This window comes from Microcaecilia unicolor, chromosome 3, assembly GCF_901765095.1.
Source record: "Microcaecilia unicolor chromosome 3, aMicUni1.1, whole genome shotgun sequence".
NCBI lineage: Eukaryota > Metazoa > Chordata > Amphibia > Gymnophiona > Siphonopidae > Microcaecilia > Microcaecilia unicolor.
In genome coordinates this window covers 133,844,779-133,858,025 of record NC_044033.1, presented here as the reverse complement: position 1 = coordinate 133,858,025, position 13,247 = coordinate 133,844,779, and the positions used below count along the sequence as shown (strand labels likewise).

General features: G+C 45.4%; 1 protein-coding gene across 2 annotated transcripts in view; it reads left to right on the top strand.

Moving 5' to 3' along the window:
* Positions 1-10,670, top strand: part of WDR92 (WD repeat domain 92) — a 90,389-nt gene extending 79,719 nt beyond the window's left edge. For both annotated transcript variants that reach the window (XM_030196375.1, XM_030196373.1), the window contains one exon: positions 9,885-10,670. In XM_030196375.1, coding sequence (XP_030052235.1) covers positions 9,885-10,092 — 208 coding nt within the window. In that variant the 3' untranslated portion in view covers positions 10,093-10,670. The remainder of the gene's footprint in view (positions 1-9,884) is intronic.
* Positions 10,671-13,247: the final 2,577 nt, after the last annotated feature.

Sequence of the window (13,247 nt, the reverse complement as noted above, 5' to 3'; positions counted from 1 at the left end):
TTAGGTGACAAAATATCCAAATATCCCTCCCATGTTTTGAGGAAACAGCTGTCTTTTAAAGAAACCCCTTGCCTCCCATGTAGCCAACAAATGAATTTGATTTCGCCAGTGCCAAAAAGTTGGAGGCAATGGCGACACCCAGTGCTGTAAAATACATTTCCAGGCCACCAGAATGAACTTAGGAATCAATAAAGTTTGTTCCCTGGACTCCCTCTGAAGGAGCCCAGTTGGTCCAAGACCAGCAACTCCACCGAGCCCGGAATGGCCCTGCCAAAAATAATACCTAAAAAGCGCAATACAGAGGTAAAAAAAACCTGGATCTGTTCACATCCTTAAAAAGCATGTACAAAAGTGTCCAGTTTGTCCCCACATCTAAGACAGAGAGGTGAAAAACAGCTGGAATTGAGAAAAATAAGCTCTATGAAGGATTTGAAAATAACAGTCCTGGAACCAAGCTCCCAAAATAAGTCATGGAATCCTACTCAGAGCAGTCTGTACCTCCCAGCTATCCAAGGCATATCCCAAAGTCTTTAGCTCACCGATCTTTGAGCGCCACAAAAGAGGGCCTAGGTATTACCTGTTGAAGAGCCCTGTAAAGATTGGAAACAGACACTGTGGAAAAAGTTCTGTAACTTGCCCCGCCCCCTTCTTCAGCTTACCCCCCTCTAAATAAGCAACATAATGTTTGACCTGACAATGAGCAAATTTAAACCCCCAACAGGCTCCCACGCGCTGCTGAAGATTCTCAAACAAAATAATTTCGTCCTCTGCCTCCTACAACTGTTCCAACCTATATATCCCCTGATGTTCCCAATCCAAAAAGACCACATTGTCCATCCTAGGTACAAAATCGCCATTCCCTTGAAGTGGTAATTGATCTGTGGCCCTCAGGTTCTCCTCTAGAAGTTGAAGAAGCACACCCCACATCTCCCTTGGAGATCTAAGAAGTACATTATGCCGCAACTATCCTGCAAGTCTAGACGACAGCACATGAAGCAGATAAAGACAGTTGTAAGGGGCAAAGAAACCACGTTCCCACTCCAATAGGGTAAATTTCCATTTCAAGCTGATCCAATCTTGCAATGGTTAAATCAAGGCTAAACCTGGCGTAATCTCCATATTCCCGGAAAAGCCCCAAAAGCACGTCTAGAGATTCCCTGGGTTGTGACAAGCGGACCAAAATATTGTCTGTAAAGGCTGCCGCCTTAAAACAGACCGCAAGGATCTGGATCCCTCGAATGTCTGGTCTCTCAACAAAGGGTCCAACGTCAATTCAAAAAGAAGTGGGGAATGTGGGCAACCTTGCAGAGTACCTCGTAAAATAGGAAAATCCGCTGAAGGGCAATTATTAACAGAAACAAATGCATGAGGATCAGAATATAGCGATCATATCGCCAAAACAAAGCAGCCTTGAAAGCCATAGGCTTCTAATGCTGCATACATGAAATTCCATCGTACCTCGCTTTCTCCATGTTGAAGCTAACCAATAAAGATGCACTCTTATCTCGTGCTGTCTGCTCCAGTGAAAGAAGTATCTTAGAGATTTTGGGGGATAGAGCAGCCTTGGATAAAACCTACTTGAGATTTATGAAGCAAATCAAGCAATAACCTTGCTAATCTGTTCGCCATCATTTTGGCCAGTAACTTAGTCTCAAAATTGAGCAGCGAAATAGGTCAGTAGGATTCAGGTAAAGATGCATCTCTCCCCAGTTTCGGAAGTACTATATCTTTGCCTGGCTAAGTGAAGGAGGGGACACCTCTGCATCAACCATGACATTAAGCATACTAGTGAGGGGCTTCACCACTACCTCTCCCATGGTCTTATAGAACTTGGCCCTAAACCCGTCAGACCCAGGAGCTTTCAACAAGGGTCTATGGTGAATAGCCTCCTGTGCCTCCACCTCCTAAATTGGGCCATTCAGGTGGGCCAGGTCTGATGCTTGCAGGGAAGGAAGGGATAGCCCACAGAGATATCTGACCTGGGAGACCCTCATCAGCTGGTCGGGCATATAAACATTCGTAATAGGTCGCAAATATTTTACTAATAGATTAATCTCTCCTGACAACCCGTTCCATCCTGAAGTGTCAATACCCATCTAGATCCCTAATTATGAGACAGTAACTTATCCAGAAAGGAGCCTCCTTTATTTCCAAATTTGTATAATTGATACCGAAAATAATTCAAATGTTTACTCGCCCGTTCGTAGAGAAGTTCGTTCAAAGCTATCTGGACTTCTAAGAGTAATTGACGGTCACCCTGGTGATGAATATGGCCAAACTTTCTATGCAACTGCTGTAAGGACCGTTCCAAGCATATAATCTTGCAGTCTCTTACCTTCTTATGATGACTTACATAGCTGATTATGCAGCCTCGCAACACAGCTTTTACAGCTTCCCAGTAAAGGACAGAGTCCTGCTCATGCTGCCCATTATGGAATTTGTAATCCTGCCATTGGGTATGCACTTGCTCCCTAAATTTAGAGTCAGAGTACAAAGTCGTCGGGAAAGACCAAGACCGACCCCCTCAGCCCTCTGGCCTACAGGTTCCCTGTCCATCCAAACCCACGCATGGTCAGAAATAGTGTAAGGTTCAATTGGTGCAGAAAAAACTGCCAAAAACAAAGGCTTGGATATCAGCAGATAGTCTGTCCTAGACTGTGTGGAGTGTGCTCTCGACATGTGTATATAATCTCTGTAGGTGTAGCACCCAACACAAATCCACCATGTCTAACACTTGACACATATTAGGAAGTCCGACAGTATCTCTACATCGCGCCGAACCACCCAGTGAAGACTTATCAACCTGTGGATCCCATGCCATATTGAAGTCTTCCCTCCACTATAATCGGGCTTGGGTGGAAGGACATCAGCATAGTGGTCACAATTTTATAGAAAGCACTATCTAATTGATTGAGAGCATATATCAAACTCAAAATCAGCAACTGATGCGCTATAGGGATTTGATATGCCACAAAATGACCCCCAGGATCTGATCTCAGCACTTTAACTTGGTCCACCAACACCTCTGTGAAATAAGATGGCTACACCCTCCTTCTTCCCCTGCGCTGCCGCTGAAACACAATCCCCCACCCACCATTTCTGTAGCTTTGCATGTTCCTCTGCATTAAGATGCATTTCCTGTAGAAAAACTACATCCGCTCTGACCCTCTGCAGTTGCTGTAAAAGTTTTGTGTGCTTAATTGGGGAGCTAATGCCACCACATTCCAGGTAAAAACGCAGCTAAACAATTGCTGGTACTTGGACCAACCAGAGCATGATCAAGAATCCCACCTGGTCAAGAGACCGTCCCAGCCTCCAGTCCCCCGAGCAGTCTGTACATTGAACAAACATAGCTGAGCAAATAACAATCGGATAATTATTCCAGCATTGGATCAACGCCATGACCCAAAGCCCCACCCCCAACATGAAAGTATCCTCCTTCCCTTCATTCCTTCCCATGCCCTACTTGAACCCCTAAACCCTCTAACAACCAGGCCCACCTTTAGAGCCCTCATGATAAACCCATTTCTTGACCCTTGAATAGCTTGAGGTTACCCCCTCCCAAGCTTGTACCCCAAGTACACTACACCCATACACCCATAAACAGCCACATATAGACGTTCAGAGAGCCATATTCCCATATCCTGGAGACCCAAGAGCCCCCCCCCCCCCCCCCCCCCCCCCACACACACACACAGGCAGTCCCTAAGGAGCACCTGCCCAACCAGTGGCTCCGGGGACTCCTTCCATATAACCCAAATCAATTCACTCTCTACCACAACTATCCCCTAAATTACAAATTCCAACAGCTATACCCCCCATTCATACTCTCGCTGAGCCAGACATACAAAAATGAAAAAACATGTATCAATGCAGTAAACAAAGTCCCGCAGATCCAGAGGGCTTCAGCTCACGAGAGAGCCCGACCCCATTAATTAGCAAGATCAAATCCAGAAGCTATCCGGTGTCAGTCAGCTGCTTCACCTCGAGGACTTTGAGGAGGTGCCCAGAGATCTCAGAAAAGTCTGCACAGCTTCTGGGGTATCCAGGAATTGAGTGCACCCTTGATGTGTAACCTTTAATCGGGCAGGATACAGGAGGGCAAAGGAGACTCACTTTGCAAACAGCTGAGAACACACCTCTGAAAAGGTGCGCCTGCGAGCAATGACACCTGTGGAATAGTCTTGAAAACATATGTTTTCATATGAGAGCATTTTACCACCCCAAATGGCCCGCAGAACAGCCACCTTGTGAGCGTAGTTTAAGATCTTTAGCATGACCACCCTGGGGGGTACATTCGAGGTCTGCCAGGTTCCCAGTCTATGGGCCCTCAATATGCAGAGGGCCTAGGTGTTCAGAAAGGTTACGCTCCCTCGGAAACCATGCCTCTAGAAAACCCAGGAGGTCAGGTTCCAAAACTGACTCTGGGAGCCCGATGAGCCGCAACTTGCTCCTCCTGGAGCGATTTTCCAGATCCTCTAGGCATTCCTGGCACACCACGAGGTCTTTATGCGCCTGGGAAAGCAAATTCTCCACTACCCGCAGTCGGGTCTCCAGCTCCCCCGTAAGCTGATGATGATGTTTCAAAAATTCTCAGCCCATGTCCTCTAGGGCGCCGTGTACTTTATTGATTTTATCTTTCAGCGGTTGCAGTCTCTTATCCAGTAATGCTTCCATCAGCGCCACCACCTCCGCAACCCATTCGGAGCTAGGTGAAGAGCCCGTCGGGCTCTTAGGAGCCGCCATTTTGTCATCAGGGGGCCAATTTCTCTCCCGATCTTTACACACTGGTCTCGTCGCCATTAGCCCAAACACCAATACCGCTTCTTCCCAGAAATTTCAGGAGACCAAGAGGAGTACCTCGGTTTGTGTGGATAACTTCTAACTGGCAAAATGCTGGCTTTTGGGAGAAAGGTAGCAGGAGAGCTAACTACTCATGTCCTCTCTCCTGCATGGCCAAGTATCACTCTTTAATCCATTCCTACTACTACTACTATTTAGCATCGTTATTAGGCTCTAGAATAGGGGTGTCCAACTTTGGCCCTCGCCAGGTTGGATTTTCAGAATTCCTTAGTGAATATGTATGAGATCTATTTGCATACAGTGGAGGTAGTGCATGAAAATAGATCTCATGCATATCCATTGGGGAAATCCTGAAAACCCGACTGGGTTGTGGCCCTCGAGGACTTAACTTGGACAATCCTGCTCTAGAACAATGGATTTGATTTAGACTCTGATCAACTTCCATTAACTAAATGGACTTAAAGTAGTTTCTTTGTGTAGTGATTAATATTCCAATGAAACCTTTACTGAAACAAACCATCTTCAGTATAACAGGTGATTAATCCATTTTTTCCATTTACACAGTCACAAGCTACACAAAAAAAATCTTATATCTCTGTTACAGGATGTCGTAGTGGGGCTTTGGGAGTTCCTGTGACTTTTAAGACACCCCATGATAGCTGAAGTCTAATGGCTTGTCTCCCTTCTCCTCTCTGTATCTGGTTGGCATTGATTTTTCCCCATGTTTCGCCAAGTGGCGTCCTCAGGAGAACATACGATCAATCCTAAAATATACATTAAATTTTGACCACTATTGTATATAACATACTTTTTCTTACATCTTCTCTTATTTTTATATGTATCGCTGAAAAACTCACATTTTCTGGAGACTGTAGGATGAGCTCAGTCCAGGATCTCACCCTAGTCAGGCACAGTGCCTGTGCATGTGCACTATGGAGTATATATACCTTACCCCCAATGCTAATATGTCTACATATATGTCATCACCCACCAATCGATTGCCTTGTTCAATCCCTTGGGATGAGTTGTCTGCCAGCGAAAAATGTATTGTGCCTCTTTTTTCAGCAGAATAGAACTAGCGTTACCCTAGTACAACAAATAACAGATCTTCCTCTCGGTGTCCCACTTGCACCCAGTGGCTTACTAATGGTGCTTCCATTTTGCGCGTGCGCATGTTACTCAAGTGTTCACCAATTCTCTGTTTGATTTTCCGTCTGGTTTGTCCAATGTACCATTTGCCACACGGGCATTTGATCCCATAGACCACTTGCATAGAATTACAGTCTGTTGTATCTCGCAGCTCAATAGTTCGGCCAGTAACTGGATGCTCAGTGTTCCTGGTGACCCAAGCATAACGGCAATACGAACAGCCATAACATCTGTCATGCCCTCTCTGCTCTGCTGGAGGGGGTGTTTCTTCTCGTTTCATGAGCATTTCTCCTATATTCTGTGCTCTGGTGAGTGTAAATCTAGGTTCATTAAGGATGCCATGTAACCGTAATATAGGCTAATGTTTCTTTATAATGCTTTTTATGTTAGAGGCTCTTGATGAAAATGGCAGTACACAAGTTATTGCCTCTGATTTTTGTGTTGTTGTGTGTTTGGGCTCCAAAAGCCACTGTCTATGGCTGTTGCTGGCTCTTTTGTATGCCTTTTTTATAGATTTATGGGGGTATCCCCGCTGTTTAAATCTATTTTTTAATACCTCTGCGTGCCAATCAAAGTCCTCCTTTGAATCACATAGTCTCTTTACCTTGAGGAATTGACCAATTGGGATGGCCTCTTTTTGTGCTATCGGGTGAAAACTACTGTAATGAACTATAGCGTTTTATCTGAGGGCTGCCGATATAATTGGGTATGAAAATTGCCAGTCTGGAACTGTATCTGAATGTCCAAAAAATTCACCTGAGGGTCCCAATATTAATTTCAAATTTAATATTGGGGTCACAATTGTTGAGGTACTCACAAAATTGAGTTAACTGTTCATCATCCCCCTTCCATACTAGAAACATATCGTCTGTGTATCTTTTCCAGCTCACTATGTCCTCCGCGAATGCTGAGTCATACACATATAGTTCTTCATATCTAGCCATGTACAAACAAGCCATCGTGGGGGCAACTGTAGCCCCCATGGCTATTCCTCGTGTCTGTAAATAAAACATATCTTCATATTGAAAAATAATTATGGAGGATCACCTGCTGTGCCATGGCATTCAAAAGTGCTAACTTGTGATGTGAAATGGTTGTCTGTTGTAAGTTCCAGTCAATTAGCTCTAATGCTTGTTGTTGTGGTATCATGGTGTACAACGAGACTACATCCATGGTGACTAACATCACCTGTGAGCCGTCTGTATTCAATTCATCCAGTATTGCAAGCATATGCGATGAGTCTCTAACATAGCACGTGATGTTTTTCAAAACAGGTTGCAGATGAAAATCTAAAAACTGGGATAATGGTTCATTTATCAGTCTCCTACTGGCTACTATCGGTCTTGCCTGGTGGTTTCTGTAATGTTTTATGTATTTTCGGAACAAATCTGATGTGAGGGATCATTTGATGTTGAATCATCAAATATCTCGCCTCCCTAATGGAAATAATACCCTCTGTTGTAGCTTGTTCTACTAACGCTTTTATATCTGCTTGATATTGATGGGTCGGATCCTCATTTAATCTACAATAGAACTGAAAGTTGAGGACGTCACATGAGATTAAGGGGAGCACAACACAAGCAGAGAAAAAGAAAAAAAAGGAAGCTAGAGCAATAAGAACAGAACGATTACAGGGTGGCCGGATGAGCGCCAGTATACCCAGCACACCAAGAACATCATAGAGGACTGCAAGAAGATAAGTAGCATGTTTATCTAATGTGGTATTTACAGATGCCCTCCATCTTGTAATATAGACGACAACAATATTCCACATAGCACCTACAAAACATCTGATGAATAAGAAGGGAGTTGGTGTGCAATGATGGCAGTCACTGGTGTATCTGTGTAAGCTACCTGTTAGCTTAAAACTATCACATCAGACACTGAGCACCACTATAGTTAATTATAATACACACTTTCACTTAGAGGTAGAGAAAATGAGCACAGAATCATTAGGTTTCTAAAACTAATGAAGATTGACTAAAAGTGAAACCATACGAGTTAATATCCCCAATTAATAATAAGTTAAAATTTAATGCCAAGAAGTGTAGAGTGATGCACTTGGGGTGCGGAAACCCAAAAGAGAGATACCGGATAGGAGGGGAGAGATTAGTAAGCTCGACTCAGGAGAGAGACCTTGGGGTGTTGGTGTCGGAGGATCTGAAGGTGAAGAAACAATGCGACAAGGCGACGGCCATGGCCAGAAGGATGCTAGGCTGCGTAGAGAGGGGCATAACCAGCAGAAGAAAGGAGGTGTTGATGCCCCTCTACAAGTCGTTGGTGAGGCCCCACTTGGAGTATTATGTTCAGTTTTGGAGGCCGTATCTTGCTAAAGATGTAAAAAGACTGGAAGCGGTGCAGAGAAATCTTATGAAAATGGTATGGGATTTGCATTGCAAACTGTACGAGGAGAGACTTGCTGACTTGAACATGTATACCTTGGAGGAAAGGAGAAACAGGGGTGATATGATACAGACGTTCAAGTATTTGAAAGGTATTAATCCGCAAACGAGCCTTTTCCGGAGAGGGGAAGGCGGTAGAACTAGAGGACATGAATTGAGGTTGAAGGGGGGCAGACTCAGGACTAATGTCGGGAAGTATTTTTTCACAGAGAGGGTGGTGGATATGTGGAATGCCCTCCCGCGGGAGGTGGAGGAGATGAAACCGGTAATGGAATTCAAACATGCGTGGGATAAACACAAAGGAATCCTGTTTAGAAGGAATGGTTCCTTGGAATCTTAGCGGAGATTGAGTGACGACGCCGGTAATTGGAAACAAAACGGGAGCTGGGCAGACTTCTACGGTCTACGCCCTGATCGTGACTGAATAGATAGGGATGGGCTGAAGTGTAAATTTGAAGGGGCTTCGATGTTAGCTTCAAAACTTAGTACAAGAACAGTACTGGGCAGACTTCTACAGTCCGTACCCTGAGAAAGGCAAGGACAATTCAAACTCGGGTATACATATAAAGTATCACATACCATGTAAAATGAGTTTATCTTGATGGGCAGACTGGATGGACCGTACAGGTCTTTATCTGCCATCATTTACTATGTTACTATGTATATGCTACTTTTGATTTACAATTATGTACAATTACATTTAAGCAGGGGCGTAGCTACTATGGGGCCTGGGCCCCCGTAGATTTGGCCCTGGACCCCCCTGCCGATGACCCTCTCAACCCCCCCTCCCGCCGCCAACCCGCCGCCGTCTGCTACCTTTGCTGGCGGGGGACCCCAACCCCCGCCAGCCGAAGTCTTCTTCCTTTGTTTGGTTTCTGAGTCTGACGTCCGTGTACAGCGTTGTACGTGCAGGACGTCAAACTCAGAAACCAAACAAGGGAAGAAGACTTCGGCTGGCGGGGGTTGGGGTCCCCCGCCAGCAAAGTTAGGCGACTATGGCAGATGGGGGGAGGTCGAGAGGGTCAGCGGGGGGGGGGGGGGGGGGTGAAAGTTGGTGGTGGTGGTGGTGCTGGCGCCCGGGGGGGGGGGGGGCTAAAATGTGCCCCCTCACCTCGGGCACTGGACCCCCCTCCCGCCGAAGTCTGGCTACGCCCCTGCATTTAAGTACTGCGTACGTCTAGTAGCACTATAGAAATGATAATTAGTAGTAGTAAGTACAGTTTATTATGGCAGCCTCTCAAAGGGGTATTTCTTATGGACCATACCAACTCAATACTCAAAATCTGTGCTGTTCGAAAGGGAACATCCCTATTTAATGTTAATTGCATTTACAAAATCTGAAGAAAAGGCATTACATTTTTCCTAATTTATATCTTGTTAGATTTAATCTGTTCAATAATGCTCAGTGTATAACAGAGATACCAACTACTTTTAAGTAAAGTTTAATGTCTGAGGTTTTTTTTTTAATTTTTATGTCTACCAGAATTATTTGTCAGATTATAATTGAATCCATTTCTACCTTCTTTCTAGTGAGTATCCTGCTCAACGCTCCAGGAAGGACTCTGAAGATGTGGAGATGGGGGTTGCAGGATCTGTCAGTCTTTTGCAAAATGTAACTTTATCCACTCAGCCCATTAGTAGCTTAGATTGGAGCCCTGACAAAAAGGGTCTTTGTGTCTGCACCGCGTTTGACCAGACAGTGAGAGTACTTATTGTTACTAAACTCAACAAGGTTTAATACAAGCTTTGGACTTTAAGACGATGTTGCTTCAAAACTTAAGAATGTGCACGAGAGATGGGAGCATGCTTTCTCTTTTGGTCTCATGGTTTCCTGCTCCTTTGGGTTCCAGATTAATTGGATTTGGCCTTTATGTGGCTCTAATGTCATAGTCCTTCATAACTATCCAAAGTTTTCCAATTTTATAATAACCTTCTTCTCCAATTTAGCCCAATCATTGCAGTAGCACAGACCACACAGTTCCTTCTGGAACATGTGCATCTGGAATCTGGCACCTACTAGGTCTCATGTATGGCAGTGTATAGCATTGCCACTGAGCTGAAAATATTTTATCAGAAAATTTGGATATATATCATCAAAATAGATTAGAATATTTGTTTTAAATAAGTCTTGTCTTATTCTTTATTGGAAACAGATGAGAACTCAGGTTTTCTTTGAATGCTCTTCATATGTCATGTTTAAGGAGGAAGTAACAAGAGCAGAAAATGTACTTATTTGAGAATGCTTGAAAGGTTACATTTTATATAGAATTTGCTAGCTGTTTTTTTTATTAAAATATTTGTTTATTATTCTACATATATATATAGTGTGAAATGTATTGGTAGGTGTTTTTTAAATGAGCACTTCTGCTGAGGTGACTAATAGCAAGGATGAAATTCTGCCAAATTGATTTATCCAGTGTATAGTGAATACCCCTGTCACGAAACACCTAGAGCCCACCTGGGGGGTTAACTCTGCGGCCACCTAAAGGGTCTGTCCCAGCACTGCTTAGGTCTGCTACCACCTGCACATGTGCTCTACACTAGCATACCCTTCCACCCGCCTGCTGGGTCCCAGTTGCCTCCGGGCGAATCTCCCACCTGCAAGTTATTTCCCCGGTGGTTTCTAAGGACACTGGGGCCACAATCCCAGGGGCCCCACTGTTCCCAGAAAGTACCCACAGACCAAAACACAACCCACCAGGATTCTTAGTCCAGGACAGCAGAGTCAATAAACTAATATTGTCATGAAATTCAACAGCAGATGGTAAGAGGAAAAAATGTTGAAAATATAACAACAATAACAGGTAAATCAAACGGGTATCAATATTAAAACTAACTAAACATTTGTTTACTACCTATCTGAGGAGTTTAGGAAATATAGATGCTCACAGGTAGCGAATGATACATACTTGTAGCAGGTGTTCTCCGAGGACAGCAGGCTGATTGTTCTCACGCCTGGGTTGACGTCCACGGCAGCCCCCTCCAACCAGAAAAAAACTTCGCGGGAGGTCCCGCACGTAGGGCACGCCCACCGCGCATGCGCAGCCGTCTTCCCGCTCGTGCACGACCGTTCCCGCTCAGTTGAATGACAAGCAAAGGAATGAGGAAAAAATGCAACTCCAAAGGGGAGGAGGGAGGGTAGGTGAGAACAATCAGCCTGCTGTCCTCGGAGAACACCTGCTACAGGTATGTATCATTCGCTTTCTCCGAGGACAAGCAGGCTGCTTGTTCTCACGACTGGGGTATCCCTAGCTCTCAGGCTTACTCAAAACAACAAACCAGGTCAATTGAACCTCGCAACAGCGAGGGCATAACAGATATTGACCTACGAAGAACAACTAACTGAGAGTGCAGCCTGAACAGAATAAAATTGGGTCCTGGAGGGTGGAGTTGGATTCAAACCCCAAACAGATTCTGCAGCACCGACTGCCCGAACCGACTGTCGCGTCGGGTATCCTGCTGGAGGCAGTAATGTGATGTGAATGTGTGGACAGATGACCACGTCGCAGCCTTGCAAATCTCTTCAATAGTGACTGACTTCAAATGGGCCACCGACACTGCCATGGCTCTAACACTATGAGCCGTGACATGGCCCTCAAGAGCCAGCCCAGCCTGGGTGTAAGTGAAGGAAATGCAATCTGCTAGCCAATTGGAGATGGTGCGTTTCCCGACAGCGACCCCCTTCCTATTGGGGTCGAAAGAAATAAACAATTGGGCAGACTGTCTGTGGGGCTGTGTCCGCTCCAGATAGAAGGCCAACGCTCGCTTGCAGTCCAATGTGTGCAACTGACGTTCAGCAGGGCTGGTATGCGGTCTGGGAAAGAATGTTGGCAAGACAATTGACTGGTTAAGATGGAACTCAGACACAACCTTTGGCAGGAACTTAGGGTGAGTGCGGAGGACTACTCTGTTATGATGAAATTTAGTGTATGGAGCATGGGCTACCAGGGCTTGAAGCTCACTGACTCTATGAGCTGAAGTAACTGCCACCAAGAAAATGACCTTCCAGGTCAAGTACTTCAGATGGCATGAACTCAGTGGCTCAAAAGGAGGTTTCATCAGCTGGGTGAGGACGACGTTGAGATCCCATGACACTGCAGGAGGCTTGACAGGGGGCTTTGACAAAAGCAAGCCTCTCATGAATCGAACGACTAAAGGCTCTCCAGAGATGGCTTTACCCTCTACACGATAATGGTAAGCACTGATTGCACTAAGGTGATTCCTTACTGAGTTGGTCTTGAGACCAGACTCTGATAAGTGTAGAAGGTATTCAAGCAGGTTCTGTGCAGGACAAGAACGAGGTTCTAGGTCCTTGCTCTCACACCAAACGACAAACCTCCTCCACTTGAAAAGGTAACTCTTTTTAGTGGAATCCTTCCTAGAGGCAAGCAAGACACGGGAGACTCCCTCAGACAGACCCATTGAAGCAAAATCTACGCCCTCAATATCCAGGCCGTGAGAGCCAGAGACTGAAGGTTGGGGTGCAGAAGCGCTCCGTCGTTCTGCGAAATGAGAGTTGGAAAACACTCCAATCTCCACGTTTCTTCGGAGGACAACTCCAGAAGAAGAGGGAACCAGATCTGACGGGGCCAAAAGGGCGCGATCAGAATCATGGTGCCGCGGTCTTGCTTGAGCTTCAGTAAGGTCTTCCCCACCAAAGGTATGGGAGGATATGCATATAGGAGGCCGATCCCCCAATGAAGGAGAAAGGCATCTGACGCCAGTCTGCCGTGTGCCTGAAGTCTGGAACATAACTGAGGCAGCTTGTGATTGGTCTGGGAAGTGAAAAGGTCCACCGAGGGAGTGCCCCACTCTCGGAAGATCTTGCATACCACCCTGGAATGGAGTGGAGTGACCACTCGTGCGGTTGCATGAGTCTGCTCAGCCTGTCGG